Source organism: Camellia sinensis, chromosome 6, assembly GCF_055761805.1.
Source record: "Camellia sinensis isolate YWXY chromosome 6, ASM5576180v1, whole genome shotgun sequence".
Lineage (NCBI taxonomy): Eukaryota > Viridiplantae > Streptophyta > Magnoliopsida > Ericales > Theaceae > Camellia > Camellia sinensis.
This window is the reverse complement of record NC_138966.1, coordinates 31,825,331-31,851,911: the sequence shown is the minus strand read 5'-3', so window position 1 is coordinate 31,851,911 and position 26,581 is coordinate 31,825,331. Positions and strand designations below refer to the sequence as shown.

The window sequence follows — 26,581 nt, the reverse complement described above, 5'->3', positions numbered from 1 at the left end:
AGCAGCTTCGAGTTCAAAACCAAGCAGAAAGCAAATTGAATATCAGCTCTATAAAGAAATGTAAGAAGATGAAACCAACGCACAATGATAATATGCACACATTCATATGTGTATATATATATCATATATGTAGTGTAGAGCATCATAAAGCAACAACAAAAATGTCTATCGATAAGCTCATCAATCAATAATAATAATAACCAAGGAAATCAAGATTGAAGTTCCAACTTAACCAAACAGCCCCCAACATATGAAGTTCATTCATTCACGCATTCCTTTTCTTGGCCTCAATGGGTGTTAATAATTAAACTGTTACTAATAATAATACACTAGAAAAACACTACTAAATAAATACTAACAACAATTCAATGATAATAATTAATGTCAGCCAATTGAAGGGTTTTTTAGGCTTAAAGACTCCTAGAGAGATGTGAAGAAAAACAAGAGTACATAGAAGCTGTCAGTTCTTCTACATGCATAGATTTCAATCTAATTACTGGATTAAACACAATTCTCTCAACCAACACATTTAAATGTTTTAATTCAGTGAGAGAGTTGTATTTGATTCTATAATCGGATTCTGCTTAGAATTTTCTTTTTAAGGTCTTGGTGGTGGGAAGAATTGCGTACCGGCCATGAAAGGGTATAGAGAAGGGTCAAGCATTGTGATAGCCGGATTGCTGGCTGTGGCGGTGGCTGCGGTAATGAGATTAAGTTGCTGAGCACCACCGCCGCCGGACGAGCTCTCGCCTCCACCATAATGGGTTTCGGGGCCTTGATCATAGAGAATTCCCTTGAAAACATGGCCTCCAATGTTAACAGCAGTCTGATAAGCATATTCCTCATCTGCATCATCCATGGAGCTCACTCTCACACATCTAAACACTGCTGGTGAATTCACCTCAGATGGAAGGTGACCCACTTGAACTTCTAACCCTAATTACAAAAAAATGCACAGCTTAGCTTATTAAAATTCACAGACAAAACAGCTTTGAAAAAAACTGTACACAAATCAATCACTATTAGTACTACTAACTCCATAGAAACTTTTCGTCAGTTTTACTCACTAACAGTAGTAAAGCCAAAAAGAAAAGAAAAAAGAGAGGGTGGGTCGGTGGGTGACTATGAAATGAAGGTGGACTAGACTTGTTCATTCATTCATCATCACACGCAAACGATTTGGTCAATCAATCTCTCTCTTTCTCTTTCTCTTTCTCTCTCATTTCTATAGCAACACGGCTCGTGAGATATGGTTGTTACTTAGTTATTCAAAATTTTCAAAAAACAAAACAAAGAACACCCATCAAATCTTGGGGTGTTTTTAGTGTATTTGTTTTTCGAAATTGAGTTTGTTTGTATTGAAAACAACAATACCTGAGGAGGTGGAGGGTAAACGAGCACCTGGATTTTCTCTCAGCCTCTTGGGATTCTCTCCTCTCATCATCAAACTCAACTGTTGATTTTGTTGTTGTGGATGAGGATGTTGTGGGTGTTGTTGAAAAGCAGTGAGGTGTTGTTGTTGTTGTTGTCTCTCTCGGCGTTTGGAAGCAGGAACCCAAGTACTCTTGACGTGGGTTTCGCAAGGAAACCCTCGGCTCTTGCAACAAGTCCTACACCTCATGTGTCCACAGTCTTTCTTTGCTTGGTTCCCACAATCTTGACAGTTCATTCCCTCTCCGCCTCCTCCTCCTCGCCTCATATCACTACTACTCTATCTAAACCCTCAATCTGATCTATCTTACTCATCACAACAAAATCCTTGTCCTAGATCTCTTGTTTCTTTACTTTCTTGCTCTTAAAGAACCAAGATTTGAGATTGATCTCAATTTGACGACAAATTCCATAGCACAAGCTAAAACAACAAGTGAGCTGCGGGTACAACAAAAGATTGAGAGATCTGTGGTATGATTCTCTCTCCGGAGTTTTTTTTTTGTTTTTTTTTTTTTTTGTTTTTGATTTTGGGGGAGACAGCTTTTGGAAGAGAAAGTTTTGGAATTATGTTTTAGGTCAACAAAACGACGATGGATCGTTGGTTGCTTGCTTACCTTGACTTCTTCGCCTTCAATTTTCTGTGGCTTTGTTTGTTTGATGCATTAAAGTCACGGCTCTGCAAACGCCGCCATGGATACTGCAACCTCTTCTGCAACATCAATTTAAGACAACCAAACAGTACTCCCCACCCAGTCCACTTCCAGCTCCCCTCACTCGCCACTCTCTCTCTCTCTCTAAATGACAACTCTTCTTAAGAGAGCACAAAATCTAATATCTCACCACTTCACTTCTTCTACTACAGTTGTCTTGCAGTTGGGAATAAATCTCATCACCAAAGAATTCAATCTCAGCCGTTGCATGTCTATCGAAGGGTCTACTTTATTCCACGTGTCAAAGCATCAGCTTTTGCTTATTCGTCCTTGCACCGGAAAACACGCTCTACTTTTCTTTTTCTTTATTTTTTAGTGTGTTGCAACATATATTTATTAGTGTCAATACTATTTATAACTTTATTAGGGTTGGTTTGGGAAGTGGGTTGGCTTTTTGGCTTTTTGGCTTTTTTGGCTATTTTAGCCTGGGCTAAAAAGCTTGGTTTGGGAAGGGCTTTTTGGTTTTTTGGCTTTTTTAGCTTTTTTTGTGAGAGAATAATGTAATGATTATGGGTTGGATGTGATGTTTTGTTTTTTGTGGCTAAAATAGCCTATTTTGTCTTTTGTGGCTAAAATAGCCAAAAAAGCCCAAAACCTATGTTGCCAAACAGAGGCTTATTAATCTCACTCATTAGACACGAATTATAAATATAAAAAATATTTTAAATCATATTACATTATTAATTGATATATTAATTAATATATATAGCATTAGTCTATTTTTTTGCTTGTTTGTTAAAAAGTAATTAATGTTATATAAAAAAATAATTAATGTTATATATTTAAGGCATCGTTTGAGAAGTGAGTTTATGGATTTTTTGGTTATTTTAACACAAAAGACAAAATAGGTTATTTTATCCACAACAAACAAAACATCACATCCAACCCATAATCATTACACTCTTTTCTCACAAAAAAAATCAAAAAAGCCAAAAAATTAAAAAGTCTTTTCCAAACCAAGTTTTTTAACCTAGGCTAAAATAGCCAAAAAGGCCAAAAAATCAAAAAGTCAACTCACTTCTCAAACGGAGGCTAAAGGTTATTAATGTGTGTTTTAAGACAGATTTTGGGTTGGTTTGTGAAGCGGATTGGTTTTTTAGTGTTTTGGCTTTTAATTATTTAAGTTTAGGATTAAAAAATTTCGTTTGGAATGGACTTTTTAACTTTTATGAGAGAAAAATATAAGGATTATGAATTAGATTTGATGTTTTGTCATGTAAAAAAAAATCTATTTTATTTATTTTTAATTATTTTAACCAAAAAACTCCAAACTCACTCTTTCCAAACGAGCATTTCAATTTGGGGACTTGACTAAAAGTTAGAAGTCAATTTTTCATCTAGTATATATCACATTATCACTTTATTTTTTATATGTTTTTTCAAAAAAAATTAAAAAAATCTAAAAATTAATTTTTAACTAACTTTTCAAAACAACCTTCAACTTACTTTTTTTTTTTGGTTTAAATTTAAATTTGAAAAAAATGTAAAGAGTCAATAGAGATTATCATGAGTCTCGTTTTGATAATCTAAATTATGCATTTACTTAGTGATATATTATCTACGGAAAATATTATATAGGTGGATTTGATAATTATAATATTATCATTTTATGGTGTTTGTACAAGTTTATTTTAAAAATAAATCATCTATTTATTATTTTTTTTTTGACAAAAATAAAATAAAAGGGTTAGGGGTCCTCAAATCCAAATTTAAACAAAGAAAAGTCAAACTCATTTAGAAATAATAAAACTTTTGAGACCTACAATTTTTTCTTTTTTATACAATTTAACTCACAATACAATGGTGTGACATGCGTAGTCTACTTGATGTTTACATATGTAACTTAACTTCTTATTCTATTTATATTATAGACTTTGATTTTGTAATTTTTAATTTGCTAAGGTCAACAACACTGTATGTGCATTTTTACATCTAAAATTGAAGGCTTTCGCATTTCTCTTAGAAATGTACATTCTTTATTACATTTATTTTTAGGGAGAATTACATTTCAGTTATTGTCAGAAAAAAAAATTACAAAAAAGGATAAATTATATAAATATTAATAATTATAATTATAATTTTTTTTCATTAATATGTAATAACTTTTCAAAACACCTCGTGAATTGTAGCATTCCCTTATTTTTATGTAAGATGTACAATCTCTTTAAATTTGTTAACATGGGTACACATTTATAACAAAATCTTATATTTTAAGTTTAATATAATTTTAATTAATTATATTATAATTAATGAAAATTAAGTGTTCAAAATAGAATGTATAATGTTTACTAAAACATGTTAAATTTTTTAGAATTGTTATATATCACTTTAAAAAACTTTAATTAATTATATGATAATTAATTTTCCAAAGTAAAATGGATAGTGATTAATACATGTTATAGTTTTAGAGTTGTTATACATTACTTAAATATATCACTAGAATTTTTCACTTTCTATATAATTTTTCTTTGATGAGTTCTATCATTAAAAAAAAAAAAAAATTAAGAAATTTGAAAAGATTATCCACAGTCTGCCTCCGTTTGGGAAGTGGGTTGACTTTTTAATTTTTTGGTTTTTTTGGCTATTTTAGCCTGGGCTAAAAAGCATGGTTTGTGAATGGCTTTTTGACTTTTTGATTTTTTTGACTTTTTTTTTTTGTGAGAAAAAAGTATAATGATTATGGATTGGATGTGATGTTTTGTTTGTTGTGGTTTAAATAACCTATTTTGTCTTTTGTGATTAAAATAGCCAAAAAAACTCTTGCCAAACGTTCTAATATGAAAGTGTGTCTAATAAAAACTGTACAATCTTCTAAAGCCATCTTAACATGTGTCTTAAGACTTTTAGATTAACAGGATACTAGCAAAACAAATGCCACTAGGACATTATTTATATTGAGATTTATATAAAAAGTATATTGAAAATTATGAAAAAAATTACAATTTTTTTTAATTGAATGAAAAGCATTTTAAAATTAATGAAATATAATGTATATAAATAAATAAATTTTAAATATTTTTATTAATTGATGTTACACTTATAATATTATTATAATAAATCTTAATTTAAAATTTAGAATTTTACTTTTTGTATGTCATATGTGAACTAAATCTTTATATAAAATTTATTAATTTATATGACATTTCTCCAATGGTTAGTTTGCTAAGGATCTTCTATATATATTTTTTGGAAAAATAAGTGATACATATCCTCCATATAGTTTGAGTAGTATAAGAGGTTCAAGACAACTTCCCTTCCTAATTAAAATCCGTCAATGTTATTATTTTAGTAGCTTAGGTACTTTGTTCCACTTATTACATTATTTAAGTGATTTTCAAACTTTACAATTTATTAACTTTTCATTTACAAATCCTTTTTTTTTTAATTTATAAAATTTATATTTTTAGAATACTATTAACAAGATATTTCAAAGATTCATGAGTCATATAAAATTCTGAAAAAAAAATGTCGTAAAATTTCACTGACCCACTAACTTGGTTTTCGAAATTTCACCAATCAACCAAAATTTTACTGAGCAATCGAAATTACACTGACCTAGGTTAGTGAAATTTTACTAGTTCATTTATCAAAATTCCACTAACTTAGACTGACTTGTTCATCGAAATTTCATTGATCAACCAAAATTTCAATCACCTGTCTTAGGTTGATGAAATTTTGTCAACCTTTTTTTTTTTTTTTGAGAATTTTGTATCCATCATAGTACTTGTTTGATAGATCTTGATGCAACAATTTCAAAAGTACAAATTTTATAAAAACAGAGATCTAGATAAAAAAAAAGGTCTAGAATTTTGAACTTTTCAAATAAGTTTAAAAAGTTATAAAAATTTGTGATTATGTGTTTTGGAAGACCTAAACTAATATAAAAAATTGTATTGTGCTTATCATTCTAAAAAAATTATTAGGGATTTTAAACTAAAAGCCCTTATTTTTCTTTTCTTTTCAAATTTATTCACAGTTAAATCATGTACACGAACCACCTAATAATTTCTCTTGATGGTTAGGGTTTTTTTTTTTTTTTTTGGTCTGTATTTGAAGTAGTTAGATTTGTTAGTTTATTAATAAAATTAGTGTACCACTTAAAGGGTTGTCGGTGTTTTATTAGCTTGAATTTCTGACTTTTTCTCATTACACCCTAAGGTGTAGCTATATGTCAATTTGCCAAAAACGCCTGGGCAATTAGGGCTTGTTTGGGAATTGATTCTTTTAATTAATTTTTGATTTTTTTTATAAAAGATATGTAAAAAAATAGAGAGAGTGCTGTAACAACTTATAGTAACTTTTTGACTAATATTTTGAAAAATAGGTTAAAAGCCAACTTATTGACTTTTTGACTTTTTTTTAAGTCATATCACTTACTTACTTTTTTGCATGTTTATTAAAAAAATCCAAAAACAAAAAAGAAATTCAAAAATCAAAAACCAATTTTTAACCTACTTCCTAAAATAGGCTTAAAAATCATGGATCCATGTACTAGGTTGTAATTTAGGAGGGGTTTGGGTATGATTTATATAGTGATTTTTTTTTTTTACTTTTTATAAAAATATATGTAAAAAAATAGAGAGATGATATGACAACTTGTAACAAATAAACTACTAAGCAGCTTAATTTGTTTAGGTGATTTTTTTAAGGAATATTTACTAGTAAATCCTATCTCATAAACAAGTACTCCAATTAGTCTCAAGTTTTTTCTATTTATCTGTTAAGTCCTCCTAGTAGAGAGTTTTTTTTTTTTTTTTTTTTATTTTTTTTTCTTGTGGTCCTATTTTTTATTTTGGCAATATTTTGGTGGACAACTATACCCTTTTATTAATGTAACATGTATGATGTGATACTCCAATGTGACAGGTATTAATGTGACATTTTAACGATGTGATACTCCAAAAAAATTTAAAATTCCTTAGTGTGCTTTTCCAAAATGTGACAACGTGGTGGTTATGATGTGACACTCCAAAACTTTTAGTTAAAAAAAAAATAACTCTATAGTATATTTTTCGCTAATATGACAATGTGGTGGGTATGATGTGACAGTTTAAAAAAAAAAAAACTCTTTAGCGGACTTTTCTATAATGTGAAACGTGGCGAGTATGATGTGATACTTCAAAATAAAAAATAAAAACTCTTTAATATATTTTTCTCAAACATGACAACGTGACATGCATGATATAACACTCTAAAAAAATTAAAAACTCTTTAGAGCACTTTTCCTAAACGTGACATGTGACACTTCAACAAGTCGAGTATGATGTGACACTCTAAAAAAATTAAAAACTCTTTAGTGTACTTTTTCTAAATGTGACACACTAACATAACGGGTGTGATGTGACACTAAAAAACTCTTTAGTGTATTTTTTTTTTTTTTCTAAATGTGACACTCTAATGTGGCTGGCAAATGAGTTATTATATATGCAAAAAGACTAAATGAATCACAAAAAAATGTAAAACTATATATATTATAAATTCAAAATATGAGATTTATTGGTCATTCTTCTTCTTTTTCAATTTCAAATTTCAAAATATTCTTCGGTGTATGAAATTTTCTTGTCCCTGTAATTTTGCGCTAAAGCCTCGTAATTCCTCCTTAATTCTTTGGGTAATTATTATGACCTTGACTTTGTCCTAAGATTGTGGGGTTTTTTTTAGATAATAATAATAATATCATTATTTTTATTATTTTATTAAAAAATTTGAATTTGCGGTCAACACCTTCCATAAGGAGGGACAGGACCAAAGTTAACACATTCGTGATTGTGGAAAAATTCTGGGCATCAATTCTCGTGTGAAATTTTACAATAATTTTTAACTATCATTTTGTGTTGTTAAGTAAAATATTAACGTAAATGCCATACATTTTATTGTACATAATTGTGTTAGGAGTACAAAAGATTTTTACATAACGAAACAAAGATATGAAATTTTCACAGAATGGACAATCTTTTATCTCACATGTGTGTTTTATTTTGTAAAAAATTTCTGTACACTAAGATTTACTCTAATATAAATTAATCGTATTTGAATATAACATTATGTAACAAATTTGTTGTTTGAGGAATTTAGGTTATCTCCATTACATAGTTGACACAAGGAGGATGATGCTCTCCAGTTTAGATTTTAGATTGGAGGGTGTTATTTGGGTCTGTGGGGTCCATTACGGACTCCATTTTGTTCATTTTATCGAATATTTTATGTATTTCATCCACAAAAAAAGTTAAGTCGATCTAATAACTGTAACTTATTCAAATTTTCACTAATAAAAAATAGACGACAATTTTGCTTTTAAAAATAAACTATACATTTTTTTTAGTGACAAATGGAATAAATTGAACAAGTTACAATTATCAGATCGACTTAATAATTTTTGTGGATGAAATACATAAAGTGTCTGACAAAATGAATGGTTCGGATCATCAAAACAGGACCCGTGGTGAATCCTACGGATTCTGTTAACACCATAAATCTGCAATTTTATTATTATTTATTATTTATATAATTGCAGGACACGTGGCATCCTCTTATTCATTTGGAAGTTAAAAGAAGTTATAGAGATAATGGAGAATATGAAGGACAAAGTGGATGAGTGGGAGGACAAAGTGGATGAGTGGAAGGACACATGGCAAGACAAGAATGAAGATGGAAGAAATGGGTAGTTACTAAGTAGTTATTGCTGTATTTTTTCTTCTATAAATAGCCATTAATGGCTACATTGTAAAGATGGAGAATTCATAATCAAAGACACTTGATTTCAATATTTCTTGTTATTTTCCTTATCTTAGGAGTAGTTTAACGTAGATTTATATTTCGAAGCATTTATTTTCAGCATTTCCATTTCGAAGCATTTTATGTACTTTCTTTTCGAAGCATAGGAGTAGAGGTAAGTAATTATTACTTTGATTGTTCACTCAATCATCTTTCTCCGTTCCCCATTCTTCTTTTAATTTTTCTTTTCTTTACACTTGGCAATCTTGAAGTCCTCTTCGTTGAGGCAAAAGAACCGTCAACACAATCGCTTGATAATTGGCTTGAATTTAATCTGTAAGGATTTTTCAATCCTTGCTGGCACGCTCGCATTTATGATATTTTCCTTCGTAGGAAAAATAAGCCAACATTTTAGCCAACATTTTTTGGCACGCCCGGTGGGACGTCAAGTGTAATAAATGGAAAACGAATTGGATTTGTCCATTTCAAATAGTCTAGATGAAATTTATTGGCGTAAACAAGAAATTTTGGATCTTCAAGAAGAGATTCATTTTCTTGATGAAATAAATTTTCATCCCTTACAATATTATTTGGTGGAAGAACAAAGACACCATTTAATTGGAGAAATTCATCAACTTGATATGGAAATTCGCCAATGGAATGATGAGTTATCAACTCTCACTACCAAGTCTTTAACTGAGGCCTTAATGGCCGGAATTGGTGAATTTTTTCAGAATTTTTCCATGGTTAAAAATAGCAAAAGCAAAGAGTTGATTTCATCAATGGCTCGGGGGGTTCAAGAATCCGTTTTTAAAGAGCCAAATTATGAAATTAACACAACGAAAGAGCATGTTCTTGAACCAAATTTGGCTAAGAATGATGTTCCATGTATGACTCGGGGGGTCCAAAAACCAAATTTTAGAGAGTCAAGTCATGAAAATAATATATCTATGGGTGATTTTCATAAGCCATTAATGGCTAACATGGAAAAACAACCCATTTTGCCAAATAATTATGAAAACCTATTCGGCAAAAGTCATGTTTTTAAAACAAACATGGTCAAGAACAATGAACAAGCCACTGTTTATGAATTCAAAATTTTTGACATTTTTCAAAATGTCAAAAAGTATAAATTTTCATGGTCACACTATACCATGACTTTTGGTGTTCAAAATCCTTTTTGGATTTGTGGTTCACATCAAAATATAATTATGATGATGTGGTTAATAAAATTAACAAATTGTTCTTATGAGTTCGAAGCACTAAGAACAAGGGATGACCATTTAAAATGCATGAACTTGGCTAGAAAAAGCCTTTGCATTTAAATAAATGGTTGAGAATGGCTTATCTTTTCAAATTGATGGCCAGTTGTTTGTATGTACACAATCAAAGCATCGAAGATACATTCGAAGCATCAAGAGTTGTTTCGAAGGTTGATTACTTCACATTCGAAGCTGTATAAAGCTTTGAAGATACATTCGAAACATCAAGAGTTGTTTCGAAGGTTGATTACTTCACCTTCGAAACTGTATAAAACTTTGAAAACTTTCGAAATGTGTACATCTCTTCAAATATATGTAAAATGACAATTAATTAGTTGTCAAATAATGCCTGTTTTTGGCATCATAAGTTGGCTCGAAGAACAACAGTTTTGGTGTCTTCGAAGAATTAATAATTGGTTCGAAGCACAAAATTAATATTTTCATTAATTCTGTGTGAACCAGAACATATAAGTTTTGAATAAACCACAATGTTGGCCAAAAACAGCTTCGAAAGCCGTTTTGCCATAAGTTGCTTCGAAAGCCGTTTTGCCATAATTTTGTAAGCTTCGAAGCACTCTATCTTGTATCAGCAACAACTTCGAAGAAATAATAATGGAGGTTATGAACCTTCGAAGCTTTGTCGAGTATTTTTGAGGATGTAATTCGTCTTTGGTCGGTTCCATCGACCTTCGAAGAATGATTTTGGTTCTTTATATCACTTTCGAAGCTTGTTACTAGTAATAATTCGAGTCATCTTGTCATAATTTCATACTCATTCGAAGCACTTTATTGGTGTTGTTACATCATTCGAAGCACTTTGCTGTTTAGGTTAGTCATGTGCTTGGTTCGGCCCTTCAAAAATTCAAATAAACATCATTTTTAAGGGCCGCGGGGGGTAATGTTAACACCATAAATCTACAATTTTATTATTATTTATTATTTATATAATTGCAGGACACGTGGCATCCTCTTATTCATTTGGAAGTTAAAAGAAGTTATAGAGATAATGGAGAATATGAAGGACAAAGTGGATGAGTGGGAGGACAAAGTGGATGAGTGGAAGGACACATGGCAAGACAAGAATGAAGATGGAAGAAATGGGTAGTTACTAAGTAGTTATTGCTGTATTTTTTCTTCTATAAATAGCCATTAATGGCTACATTGTAAAGATGGAGAATTCATAATCAAAGACACTTGATTTCAATATTTCTTGTTATTTTCCTTATCTTAGGAGTAGTTTAACGTAGATTTATATTTCGAAGCATTTATTTTCAGCATTTCCATTTCGAAGCATTTTATGTACTTTCTTTTCGAAGCATAGGAGTAGAGGTAAGTAATTATTACTTTGATTGTTCACTCAATCATCTTTCTCCGTTCCCCATTCTTCTTTTAATTTTTCTTTTCTTTACACTTGGCAATCTTGAAGTCCTCTTCGTTGAGGCAAAAGAACCGTCAACACAATCGCTTGATAATTGGCTTGAATTTAATCTGTAAGGATTTTTCAATCCTTGCTGGCACGCTCGCATTTATGATATTTTCCTTCGTAGGAAAAATAAGCCAACATTTTAGCCAACAGATTCAAACAATACATTCTAGTCCAAAATTTAGACTAGAGGGATCCTTCTCCTTGACATAAAGTCTCCACACATTATTAAAATTAAAATCAACGGTTTACAATTGTGACATTTATTTGAATTTTAAATTCTTTTTTAACTATTTTAATATTTAAAATATTGACTATTTCACAACTAATAGTTGTGAAAAAAATAATAATTTGACTCACGTAATCAAGGATTTGGATCCTCTATTGATTATTCAATTATTGCTCATGAGAATGTTTTATCCAAACCAAATACGCTTGAGGCATATAAACACATGTTAAGAAAATTTAAAAGACATTATATATTTTTTAATACACTCATTTTTCATAGTGATATATAACATTTTCAAATATCTTAACATGTACATTAAGTGCACACATTAACAAAATTCATATTATAATATCTAAGAAGATAGTTTATCCTGTTTGTATGCTTGTCAATTTATCCTAATGGGATTATTTTTTTTCTACATCTATAAAAATCAAGGGTAATGCTAGGTAGCCCGTATGAGTTGGATGACTCAAGTGGCTCAAATGATGTGGCGATAATGTGGAAATTATTTAATTATTTATTTTTAGGATATTAAACTTAGTTGTTGTTGATAATATATGATTCTTGACAAACTTTATCAACTATTGTTTTAGTAAATTTTATATCTTTGTAGTACCAGTATTTAGTAGATTTTGTTAAAAAATACGATATTGTTGATAGTTTGCGATTAGTACTAGTACTTGATTACAATCTAGTAACAGATCTTGGATATAAAAATGGTAATAAAAGTCATAAAAAGGAAAAAACTTATTACTTCTTATAATTTTAAGATAGTTTTGATTTTAAACCCACTATATTTCCAAAATCAAAATAGTATCTAAAGATTTTGACCATTACCTGAGCGTAGTAGGCGTAGGGCTCTGGTGTTGGCAACTTTCTAGTTTACAAAGGTGGCTAATCTCAACCTTTCCTTTCTTAGATCAAACTCAACACAAATCTGTTTCGCTTCCTACCTCAGACTGTAATTTCAGAAACTGCTTCTTTGGTTATGCAGGATACCTAAGATCAATAACTTGACATATAATAGTAACACACTCTTTTTTGAAAATGAAATTTTTTTTTTATTTATTGAACAAAAAATTTACAAGGAAATGGGTGTTTGTAGATTATTGGATTGTTAGAGTATTGTTTGCTCTAAGAAGGCCTGAGAACCAAACTTCTTTCTTAGTTTCAAGTATATTCTAAGTGATATGTATCATCTTTGCTTTCCCTTTAAGGCCTTTATATAGGCACTGGTGGACTTCAAGTTTTGGACTTCAACCTAAAATATTTTACATATTATATTTTATTGCTAATAGAAATAAACAAAAGACAAGCAGGTGGTTGTGGTCAGGTGATCACATGTTATTGAGGAAAAAGAGGCAAGCCGGTGGAGTGGTCACATGGGGGTGTAGTCTTTAGTCCATGGTTTTGCTAAATTGCTCATGATTTTGTCAATCCATGGCATTTCTAGATTCCATACCCTTCATCACCCATGATATCACTAAGATCATAATTTTCATCGTATCCTTCTAGATCTTGCTACATCCGATATTCTTCAAAAAATTTACATCATCTTTTAGATAAATATGTCCCCGAGTCTCCCTATTACATGTAATCATATACTGATTCATAGGGCAATCCAATTATTTTTTCTGCCAATGATAGTGTTACTGCAAATGTGATTCTTCCATAATGAACTAATTTAAACCAACCCTTGCTAATTTTGTAGTTTCGTGAGAAATTATAAATGCCCTTGCTTCTGTTGGATCAATTATAAAAGGTTCGTCCCAATCTTTAAACCAATCACATTTGTAGGGGATCACATCATTCTTATTGTTTACTTTTATCAAATAATGAACTGCATTTAAACATTCATCTTTTACCTCTGTTTGGGAAGTTATAAATGTGATGGGTGCCATGCTTCAATTATAGACTTCATAAATTCTCTTGAACATAAATTTTTGGAATTTGGTGAGCTCAGAGAACACGATACTTTGTGGGTGAGGTGGAATGTCGAATGTATTGACTGTCCCCAATTTCCACATTTGAATGAGAGGATCTTTTGGGCTGATGACCTTGTTTGGATCGAATGAAATCTTTAACATTCTATAATTGTACAAAGTTGTTTAACCGTTGAAGTAGCACCACTGAGTTCCTAGATAGTTGACACTTTTTTCATACAATTTCAGGAATAACTTAATGAAAGTAAATCTTCTTATTTTATCATGTATGTCACACGGGAGTTGAAGAAACAAATATAATACTTCTAATTGTAAAAATGTTTTGGCAACTAAATGGGTTGTTCTAATAAGCTTGTTCACAGAACGACTTTTTCCTACTGCCTGTATTTTTCTGATAATTTTAGCACTATCTTGTGTCACCAAGTTCAACACTTCTAGAGTCTCTGCTAGGCATGTTTACTTCTTTAGTGGTGTGAGTCTTGCGGATGTGGATGCCATCTGCAAGTTCTCGAGTCAGAGTGTCTACCAAACTATTTTTATTACCATTAATATGTTTTATATCAAAGGTAAATAATATTAACTAGAGCTGCCATCGTAAAAGACTCCCTTGCGCCTGCATGTTAGGTAAATTCTTATTTATGAAGCCTAGTAGGCCTTTGCAATAAGTTCTTATTAAAAACGGTTTTGGAGCAAAAAATATTAAAAAAAGTTTTATTCACTTTATTATGGCTAAAAATTCTCTTTCCATGGTGGGATACATTCAGCTTGATTAAAACTTCCACTACAATACCTGCATAGCTGATTATTTTTCTTTATTTTAAATACCGCGCTCCAATGATTGTTACTTGCATCCGTTTCTAGCACTAGCTCATCATTTTCATTAGGAAGAATCAGGGTAGGAAAATCTTTACATTTTTCTTCTAAGAATTTTACTAAAGTGGAGTTGGATGAATTCCAAGTTCAACTCTCATCCTTTCGTAGTTTCTGTATAAATGTTTTCTTATTTTGACTAAGTTTTTTATAGAATCTAAGACATAAGTTAAACATCCTAAAAAATCTTTTTAATTGTTTTTTGTCTATGATTTTATCAGAAAATTTATTAACTTTTTTGAGAACATGATTTTGTATTTTTATTGATCTTGCCTTGATTTCAAGCGTTAAAATTCTATGTCCTTTTGTGCATACACACATTTATTTTCATCTAACACTATTCCATGTTCTTTACATTTTTCTGTCATTATTTTGATATCTATTCTATGTTGTTCTATGGATCTAGAGAAAATTAAAATATCATTTATATATATAAGACAAATATTATTTAGTTCTTTAAAGATATTATCCATTCTTTTTTGAAATATTTGAGGTGCATTTTTTAATCCAAATGACATTACAAGCCATTTATAATGTCCTTGTTGTGCACTAAAGGCTGTTAGTGAAATACTTTCTTTTTCTATTTTTATTTGTCAGTATCCACTTTTACAGCCCATTTTGGAGAATCAGGAGGTATCTTGTATTCTGTTAAAAAGGACTTACTTATTTGGAATAAAATAACCATCTCTTTTGATATTATCATTTTTTTTTATTTTTGTAATTTATTACCATTCTAGCTTTCCTTCATTTAATTTCAGTATGGTTTCAAACCATTAATGCTGGACTATTATGCAGACTTTTACTATCTCTAATTAATCCTTTTCGTTTGAGATCTTCTACTCTTTTCTGAATTCATCTATATCATTATAAGTATATACCATTTATTTTACTCTAATTATTTTATTAGGGTCGATTATGTCTAATTTAGGTATATTTCTGCCTTTGTGTCAAAATTTTAACGGAACTTCACTATATAGATTTTTGCATCTTTCTTGTAGCTCTTTTTGAATTTCTTCATGTATACTAATTTCTTTAATATTTAGTGTGGTTTTGCATCCGGTTGGAGAGATTACCTCCTCACCACGCTTGTTGTGGATGAAGTCAATGTTATAATGTGTAGCAACTATTTTTAGATTTAAGACTTTAACTGGTTTATTATTATTTGTAAAGATAACAGAGTGTAACGTTTGAGTACAAGGGCTATATATAATCATTGAAAGTTATTTTATATGATTACATGATGGTTGATCGGTTGCCCAAAGTTTGAGAATGATAAAGGCGACAAAATTTACTTCCTTTAACTAAGTTTTCTATAGCATCATTATGAACCATCATACTATTATTAGCTATTCAAACTATTAATGGTGGATTTTTTTTCCACATATATTCAGGAAAGAGTTTCCTTTTCCCAAAACACATCGACCATCCACTATGTAAGTAAGCACATAATTCGTAATCATTAAATCCCTCTATGTATATTTTTATGGGTATATATATATAATATTAACATTAATATATGATAATGACATTTTATTTTCTTCATTCATTTTACTGTATCTTTTCACAAATGTGTTGTATTCTTTTTGTGCCTCTTCTTCATCGTCTTTTGTCCAAGCTATAAGATTCTCATCATCTTCATATACTGGCACACTCGTAGTTCTGTAGCTTATTATTCTTTTGCTAACTGAAATCCTACCGAATTGTATACTCAAATTATTTATAGAGTGTCTTCTTGATGATATACTTACATTATTTATTTCGTCATTATTTTCCAAGGTGCTAGGAGTTTCTATTTTAATATTCTTGATATTATCAATTTTAATTATATTTTTTCTCTTTGTAATGTTTTTAGGATTGTTAAAACTTGCTATCCATCGATTATTTAGTTTAATCTCATTAGGATTTATTCTTTTAGGTGTAATTCTATCTATGGGTATTCTAATGGTAGGTTCAAATTTATCTACTTCTATAATTTTACCTTACATTTTAGGATTTATGGTATTATCTAGCTTATATATTATTTTTCAAAATATCCTTAGTGGATAGGTGGTTTCATACATATCGAATTTTATAGTTTTTATTTTTAAAGTTAAAAATCTATTTATGAATCTATCTTTTAAGCTAATATAATATCCTGATATGCGATTAAAACCTAATGGTCCCCTACGTGGATTACTTTTTATTTCATTGATTATAGATCTTCCAAAATTTCGTTGTCTAATATCACACAAAAATGCATATATATCTATATCTTATCATTTATTAAACAACAGTGTAATATGTATTTGTACAGTCCCTATATACATATATTTATACTTTTTGTTTTTAATATATTTTTATTCCTAAGGCTTCTATTATTTTTGTTATTTCTATATTGATTAGAAAAATGATCTATTTCTCCACATGCCCAACATTTATAAATCTTTTTTTCCTCTGAACTATAATTATTTTTCCTAAAAAATCTTCTTCTTTTGTTAAAATTATAAGGTTTTTTTTTTAATAATATTTTCTTTTATATTTTTCTACTCTTTGTTTATTAAAACTTTTTCTTTTATAAAAAATTTTCTTTTTCTTATGGTATGTTTTTCTTCTTAAAGGCTCACATTCCCATGAATTAGATGTTTGTCAGCAATGTAAATATTGTTTTTTCATTTTTCTTCTTTATTTCAATTTCATACATTCTTATCCTACCCATTCTCTTAGACATCTAATTCTATGACCTAATGTGTCGCTTGTGGCATCTCCTAATTCTTTTAACCATTTTTCATATTTTTCTTCTATATTAACATTTATAGGATATGGTGGTTTATGAAAAAAAATATAGTTAATTGAATTTTATTTCTACCTATTTGATAGTAGCAATACGAATATTTGCATATATACATTTTCTATATATTTCATATTACATATTTCTGTATTACTTAGTTTTCTGACTCATTCTTTTTCTTTTATCCTCATCTCACTCTTTTCCTACGAATTCATCTTCAATATATTTTACAAATAGATTTAACATACCTTCTAGGGTAGTTTCTGCTGTTAATTTTTCTTTGTCACTTTCTCTAAAATTGTCGTACCAACTTGCTACTATACATGTGAAGCTATGCTCAATATAATTTAGAAAACTTTGCACGCTCCAACTGCTGTTATGGATATTTAAGACATGGTGCATACCTCTCTTTCATTGTTTTATTACCTCACTTGTATTTGTAGTACAATTAATATCTAATAAACATCCAGTATTACTTATTGATTTTAGTGGTACTTCTCTTAAAAATACTTCCTTTCCAGGGGTAAAGTCTGTATAATTGGATGTTGCCCTAGAAAAAGATCCTCTATTTAGATAACTTTAGTGCCCCGTTCTTCGTCTATAGTCATAATTCCTAGTGTTATCTTCTAGTTGTTGCCTGGTAAAGTTTCTAAAGTCTGGATAATTTGGATTAGGTGGGGGCAGACGAGCTACTTCCTTCTTGTTTTACCATTGCCATATCAATATCATTAACGTTCTTAGTCTTTTTTAACACTTCTAAGGCATTATCTTCTTTTTCTTTTCTATGTCTTTAAGGTTTTCTAGAACATTATTTTCGTTTTCTTTTTCTGCATCACTATTTCCAATTATTTGTTCTAAATCTTTAAGGAAAATGTGTTCCATTTCTCCCAAGCTGATTAATCCTAATTGTTTATAGATATCTTTTTCTAATTCTATTATCTCACTATTTATTTATTCTATTATTTCTTCATATCTAATTGTTCAGCTATTTGTAATATTATTTTGTATTTTATTTCATTATCATTTTCCTTCTCAACCATTTCTTTTAACTATTTTAGGCTCTAGTTACTTAACTTGTGATGCCTTGAGTCTTTTAAAGCCCTTTGAGTCTTGTGTTGTTGTCTATTCTTCCTCGTGGCTATTTATGTTTGTATATTTTAGTGTGTGTCGAGATGCCATTTTGTGCTTTTGGGTGTTGGAGTGAAACCGGGAATGGTGGGAATGTTTTGTGGTTATTTTGTCCCACTTTCAAGTTGAGACCGCTCGAGCGGTCCTTTTGTTACTTGAGCAGTAACGTCGACCTTCTAGTATCTCATTTTGCAGTCTGAACTTCTGGGAGTTTATATTATTTACTCAAGCGAAGGTTTCATCGCTCGAGCAGTCTTTTGCAGAGAGGAGAGAGATTTTAGAAGTTTGAATTGTTCGCTTGAGCATAGGTTTGGTTGCTTGAGTGGTCTGTCCGCAATCTGCTTTGAAAAATGTGTCAAATCAGTTAAAAGTTGAGCCCTTACACACTTTTATTTCACTGTTCACTTCTCTCTCTATCTCTCTCTCTCTCTTTCTCTCTCTACATTAACTCTCACTCTCTTTTCTCTCGTCTCTCTCTAGAAATCCTCCATCTACCTTAATTACTTCCTTAATCTCCCCATATTCAATGAGATTTTGACCCTAGTGCCTTCTTTAATTTTAAAGAGCTCGTCAAGGGTTACGTTGTGTGCGGTGGAGATCGAATTTCTATGCCATTCAGTTTGAGGATTTTTCTACCTTTTCTTCTCAAATCTTGAGGTAGGGAGTTTCTTTGAGTCATGTATATGATTTTAGCATGTCTTGTCCATTTTACTATAACTTCAAGCTTGGGTTTTGAGTTTTGAAATGTTGAATCTAGGAAATGTTAGAGAAATGAATTTCTTCTTATGATTTTGATCCAAAATAAATTATTTTGTGAACTATGAACCATTTGGGGATGCTTGTAAAAGATATTTTGAAAATGAAGAAAAATTCCTCTTTTGATCAAATCCTAGGTTTTGGGGGAAATTAGGAAAAGGTGAAATTTGTGAAATATCCAAGAAATTGTTGCTAAATCCTTTGAGAAATTGAAGAAATCTTCCTTATGTTATTGTAGTTGAGATACTCATAAAAAGGATAAGGGTTGCGGTGGAGAAATTATGATAACATGTTGTGCATTTGTTTAGCATATGAAAATGAAAATGAAAATGAAAATGAAAATGAAAATGAAAATGAATGTTGATTGTGAATATGAGGGAATGTCATATGTCACATGGGTATAGAATCGATATGAATTTTTGGAGAATGAACATGTATAGATATTGGATATCTTATTTTGTTCTATGAGCCAATGTTAGGAAGTGTGGAGAAATCAAGCGTATTGAAACTAATCATTGCATTTCAATTTATTCATTTGCATGTTTTCAACATATGGTTTAACCATGGTTATGCGTTGGAAATGGTTACGTTGTTTGAGTAAAACAATTGTTACTATTGTAATGTTGTTAGGTAAATACGGTGGGAAATCCGATTAGGAGGTGCAGTTTGATAATTAAGTTGGCCTGAGTATCCTTGGTGTAAGACCAGAAACATGCACGTGTGGGTGCCTAAGCCCTCCGATAAGAAGTTGGTAAGGTAGGATTTGGTAGTGCATACCCCTACTTGTAGACACTAGCCTTGGGGGATTTGCCTGAGTGGTATTTACTGCCTCGTTGTAAAAATCATGGAATTTATTGAGATGGTTAAGTAATTCTTTTAAAAATCATGGCAATTGATATATATATATATATATATTGAAACAAAGTTTATGATATTGTGGCATGGCATGACATTGCATAGATATCTACAACTGATTGTTTAAACATATAGACTTTGTGAAGATACCTCTGCTAGGCTTTGTGCTCACCCCTAGTGAATTTGTGCAGGAAAGGATGTGGTGATTCTGCCTAGCTGAGGGCGTGAAAAGTCTTTTGGTAGCAAGAGCTCTTTTCTTTTGTCAAGCCTAGGGCTTTAATTGTATGGGTTAGTTAACCACTTTTGTGTAACCAGGCTTGAGCCTTGGAACTTGTAGCCCTTGAGGCATTTTCTTGTTGTTGTGTGGTCTCACATGCTTTGGATTCAACTTAAGAGACTTTGATTGTGTAATGCATGTGGATTTCTTTTGTAAACCTCTACAGGAAAGAAATAAAAATTTAGAGATTTGATTAACCATATTAAAATTGTGGATGGATGGATTTATCGGTTGTCTTATGTCAATTATTTGGGGGTGTTAAGACTTGGTATCATAGCTACCGAGTTTGAATACTTAGGGCTTGTGGGAGTGGTTTTACCACATTGTGTTCATTTTGCTAAATTAGGAGATGTTCCATGTTTTAATCATTATGTGATAACATGCTTACTTGACTAGGTGGGTATATGATTGAACTTTTAGAATATTGTTTACGTCTATTAAGTTCCTTGAAGTCTTATTAGAAGGGCACATGATCAATGCTCATTCTAATGGCAACTCTTGGCATTTCGTGGGACAAACATTATCTTGAATGAGTAATCTGTATGTGTTTGTGTGACAAAGTGCTTACTTGGAGTGAAAGTAAGTGTTTGTGTGACTTAAAAACTTATTAATTATTGTAATGAGACGCGTGAGTTTCGGTTGCAAGCACATGTGCGATTGTGTGCTAAATTGTTCACTTTTGCCCTTAATTAGGATGTTAGGACAAGGACATGCTTGTGATGGCAGAGGTAGAAGGCGGGGTAGACCTCGCCAAGGAGTTTACAATTCATGAGGTCCCAGTGCAAGAGAAGGGGTTCGGCTAAGCTAATGTGGTTGAGCAAGCGGCCTAAGAAAATATGACGGAACTAATAGGACAAGGGGGAGTCCCGGAACAAGCGGATCAAGCCGTTATGGGTGCATTAGCCAGTGAGATGGCGGAGGCTTTGATAGAGTCTATGAACATCTTGAGGGCGAAGAGCCAAGCCTAAGAGTAAGTCGTAGGGACGAGGGAGACTTTTCTTATCTGAGAGTTTTTGCGCGCCAAACATGATGAGTTTTAGGGAGGTTTGAAACCCATGAAGGCAGATGAGTAGTTGGAGCAAACAGTGAAGACATTTGAAATGCTTCACATTGAGGATGGTGAACTCAGGATGACTGTAGCGAGTTACTAGTTGAAAGAGATGTGGGCCAGTGATGGAAATACACCAAAGGTAGAGTCGGGCCGATGTGGAAAGCTTTTTTTTGTTGTTTTCTAAGATAAGTACCTACTTCCTACTGTTAGGGAGAGACTGAGGCAAGAGTTTCTAGACCTCAAACAACTAAACACAATGATGGCTGAATTTGAAGCGGCCATTACCAGTTTATCCCGGTTTGAACCAGAATTGGCGGCGACAGATGAACACCGTTGCATTGAATTTGAGAAGAGACTTAAAACTAATATTTTGTTTGAGGTGGCCGAAAATATGATTTGAAACTCTGATCGACTTGTGGAGGCAACGACACATATGAAGATTATTATGTGGACCGAAGAGGAGGGGATTAAGGGTTCGAGATCTAGAGGGCACGAGTCACAAGGGGACTTTAGGTCCAGTAAGAAGTATAAAGGTTCTACTTTAACATAGCCTCAGTTACACCAGACCAGATCCATCTTTCCTTTGCCTTGTGTTGGTACGAGAAAGAACACTCAAGGTGGAGTTACTTGTAATGTGGCTAGCTGGGTTACAAGGCTAATGTTTGCCTACAGAAGGGAGGGGGACAACAAATGCCACCACCACTACTGTCTAACCGATCCTTTAGTCAGTCCCAAAGTCAAGGACAAGGACCTACTTATTTTCAATGTGGCTAGTCAAGGCACTTGAAGAGAGCATGCCTACAGTTAGGAGGTGCATCTAGCGTATCAGGGTCAAGGCAAACTTAGAGTCACCAGCAGACTCATTCAGTTCAGGCCTTACAAGCTATCTAGGGAGCCACTTCGGCTGAGTTAATGCAGCAGGCCTATGCTCCGAGAGATAAGCAGGTTGATCAGAGGCCACTGGGGCGTGTGTATGTCGTTACGGCGCCAGTGCAGTTGCTAGGATCCTTGGTTGTGAGAGGTAATTTTGTTGTGTTAAATTCTATGACTAATGTGTTGATTGTTACGGGTGCATCATATTCATTTATATCTACAACTTTTGCTTCTACTTTGGAATTAGAGATTGATTAGCTATAATCTCCATTGTGGGTTAAGTCACTAGTTGTGGATAGAGTGGCATTAGGAGGGCTGCTCTTGCGAGATTGAGGTCCTGGATCATCAACTCTCTTTTGATTTCATTATCTTAGACATGCACACTTTTGACATTATATTAGGTACGGATTGGTTGTCAATTGTTACTATTGTAATGTTTTAAGGTAAATATGGTGAGAAATTCGATTAGGGGGTGTAGTTTAAGAATTAAGTTGGCCTAAGTATCTTTGGTGTAAGATCAGAAATACACGCGTGTGGGTGCCTAAATCCTCTAGTTAGAAGCCAGTAAAGTAAGATTTGGTAGTACTTGATACGCCTACTTGCAAGCACTAGCCTTGGGAGATTTGCCTGAGTCGTATTTACCGCCTCGTTATAAAAATCTTGAAATTTATTAAGATGGTTAAGTAATTCTTTTTAAGTCATGGCAATTGATATGTATATTTTTTTTTTGAAACGAAGCTTATGATATTGTGGCATGGCATAACATTGCATATATATATCTATAATTAACTGCTTAAACATATATACTTTGAAGATACCTCTGTTGGGTTTTGTGCTCACCTCTAGTGGATTTGTGTAGAAAAGGATGTGGTGATTCCGCCTAGCTGAGGGCGTGGAAAGTCTTTTGGGAGTTGTGATTGTTTTGTTAAGCCTAGGGCTTTAATTGTATGGATTAGTTAACTGTTTTTGTGTAACTAGGTTTGAGCCTCGGAACTAGTAGCCCTTGAGGCATTTCCTTCTTGTTATTTCTTGTTGTTGTATAGTCGCTGTACGGGGAGGAAATAATTCTCCTCGTATAATCCTGTTGACCAAGTCCACGCTTCTCCGTACGACGTCGCTTTGTCACCTGAAAACACAAACGTGAGCTAGCCGGCGGGTGTGTGCCGGAAACCTCTCCGATGCCTAAGTCAGTAAACTTGACAAACAGACAAAGCTCTAAGTTCTCAGAAAGATTATGTTCAATTACCTCCTCCAAGGTGATGCTTGTGAGCTTTTATAAGTTTCCCGTGGCACAATCCTAGTAGGACTTGCACTTCTCCATGCAGAGTCCTCCTAGGATTCATTCTCCTAAGGATAATGCTTATCCTTTTACACCCTCCCCCACTGCTCAAACCAAGTGGGATGGTTTTCTTTACGGCCGAACTTCCTTTTGACCGAAGTAAACTTGGCTATACCGAGCCACAGAAGGCCGAACTATCCTTAGCTCGGTCTTCTCCTCCAACTCTTTACTTCGGCTGCCCTGTTCGACCTTGATGCGCTTAGATCAAACTTCCAAGTAACAAGTTCGGACCGACCTAACCAATATAAGTCTCGACCGGACTAATTCCGACACCGGCCTTCTTAGAACATACTGCGACCGGACTAACTCTGAGACCGGCCTAACTGTGAATTGCATCCAGACCGGAGTAGCTTTACTCTTCCTCGGGCTGAAGTAACGATCTCTTCTTGAGCCGGAGTAATTTTGCCTCCTTGGGCCGAAGTAGCTTTGTCTTCCCAAGGCCGGAGTAACTTTGCCCTTCTGGGCCGGAGTATTCTGTACGGCCTTTTTACCCAGTCCACTGCGTTTTGGGCCTCAAAACCAAACTCGAAGTTCGGCCCAATTTTCCCAAAAATTACCCTCTCAGTCGCATATGCTATGGATTCAACTTAAGAGAGTTTGAAAGTGTAATGCATCTGGATCTTTTTTGTAAACCTCTTACAGGAAAGAAATACAAATTTAGAGATTTGATTAACCATATTGAAATTGTTGATGGATGAATTTATCGGTTGTCTTATGTCAATTATTTGGGGGCGTTACATAACTCTATTATTGTTTTGTTTTGCAGGTGAAACCAATTCAAAGGGTTCATTCAGATTATTTTCTTTATATGGATACGGATACATATCTAATTTTTTTTTTTTTGTTTTTCTTCAAAAATAGTTAGTTTTTCCGAATCTTGTATAAAATGTCTAATTTTGTTTGTTATTTCTAATTGATTAGTTCTACGTTTTTCATTAAGTTCTTTTAATAGCTTAATTAAGGTATTATTTTATTCTATTATTATTTGTAAAGAAGTATTATCATTTAAGTTATCAGATTCTATTTCTTCACTATATTTAATACGCATGCAAATGTTATTGGTAAGGACGAAAAACTGGGCTCTGATACCAATTTCAATTGCGGGGTTGCAAATCTAATTTAATATTAATTCTTGCAATAATTTTTGTTGATAATCTATACTTGCCTTTTCCAATGATATTTTATTTTTAATACTAGTATTTCTTTGGCTATAATTAATTATAGATTTTTCTGAGACAATAGTCAAAAGAGAACTTAATTTACTTAACTCATTTTCTAATTCGGAAATGTAATCTAAATTATTTTTTATTTCAGATCTTAGTGGTATAATTAAACGTATATAAAAATTAATTCTAAGTTTATATAGAAATACAAATTTTTATAATTTTTTAATAACTATTTATGTTTCTTGTATTTTTTTTTTTAAATTTTTTTGGGGATTAATTTATAATTTAATGGAACCTATTGATGATGTGGCTTGCTGTATTGTCTTTGGTATGATGAGGTGGACTTCCACATGTGAGTTGGGCAAAGAAAAATGCTTGGGAGCACTAATTAGTGCTCCCACTAATTAGGTGGCAGTGGGTCCCGTCATTAATGATGTAATGTTTTGGTCTTGGAGTTGTATTTTTTTTTTTACTTTTTTAATGCATTAGTGCAATTAGTGGTGATGTTTTTAGTGGGATGAATCATTGTTGGTTGGGCAAATTAGGGCCAAAGAATTTCGAGCACTAAATAGTTACTGAAAAATCAACAATAGCTTATTTTGGTAAATTAAAAGTCATTTTTTAACTTTTAATTTATTTTTTTTTATAAAAAAAATTATAAAGTTAAAAAAAATTATAAAATTAATTTTTAATCATCTTTTTAAAACACCTCTACAATAATTAATTTGACATATTCTAAAATTTCTTTTAGATTTATAAATTAAAAATAAGTGAATTTGATGGTCAAGTCAGACACTGCGATTGTGACAATGACAAGATGGTGATGGTAATAGTAATTATGTAATGGGCAAAACGAAAATAATAAGGGTAATAATGGTTATGTTATGGTGGCCAGGTAATAATTGTTAAGTGATGGCATTCATAAGGGGATAACAGTACAACTTATAAACTGGTACAACTCAGGTTTTGTTTGGGATTTTATTTTTTAAAATATTTTTTTAATTTTTTTTTATAAAAAGATGTGTAAAAAATAAAAATATTAATTTAATAATTTTTAATGAATTTTTAATTTTTTTGCTAAAATAATAAATTTTCAAACATTATAAACTTATGCAGTCGCACAATAAGGCTCTGTTTGTCAATTTTGTCAATTGATTAAAAGTGAAAAAGTCAAATTATTCTTTATTTTTTTTAATATTTTTTTATAAAAATCAAATATTTATTAAAAAAAATCAATTGCTAAACAAACTCTCAGGGTCTGTTTGGTAACTATTCCGTTTTCAGTTTTCAGTTTATATTTACAAAAATTTTAAAAATTGTCATAAAAACTTCTTTGATAATTTTTTTGGTTTATAAATGGTTGTCCCAGTTTATAAATTTAAGAAAAAAATGTAAACTCAAAAAATAAGTTTACGTTTTTAGTTTTCAAAATTTTTTTTTCAATTAATTTTTTTTTCAATTATTTTTTTTTTCAAATATTTTTTTTTTCAATTATTTTTGTCAATTAATCTTTTTTTTCAAATAATTGTTTTCGAATTAATTTTTTTCAATTATTTTTTTAATTAATTTTTTTTTCAATTATAATTTGTGTGATCCCATTGTCATAAATAATAAAATAAATATAAATATTTTAGGGCTGAACAAACATATTTTTTAGTTTATGTTTTTAAATTTTTTAAAATATTTTGTTCAAACCAAACGTGTTTATAATTTATGTTTTCTAAAAATAAACAAAACTAGTTTATAAAATTTTTATAAATATAAACAAAAAACATAAACGTTACCCA

General features: G+C 31.5%; 1 protein-coding gene across 2 annotated transcripts; it reads right to left on the bottom strand.

Annotated features, from left to right (window-relative positions):
• Positions 1 to 215: 215 nt before the first annotated feature.
• Positions 216 to 2,289, bottom strand: LOC114286237 (protein SHI RELATED SEQUENCE 1). 2 transcript variants are annotated; one of them, XM_028229358.2, is made up of 2 exons: positions 1,375 to 2,289; positions 216 to 936 (listed from the first exon to the last, which is right to left on the bottom strand). In XM_028229358.2, the coding sequence occupies exons 1-2, from the start codon at positions 1,697 to 1,699 to the stop codon at positions 599 to 601; spliced, it is 663 nt and encodes a 220-aa protein (XP_028085159.1). In that variant the 5' UTR covers positions 1,700 to 2,289; the 3' UTR covers positions 216 to 598. The 2 variants fall into 2 exon arrangements, with proteins under 2 accessions (XP_028085159.1, XP_028085160.1); XM_028229359.2 differs by having other exon boundaries at positions 1,402 to 2,285.
• Positions 2,290 to 26,581: the final 24,292 nt, after the last annotated feature.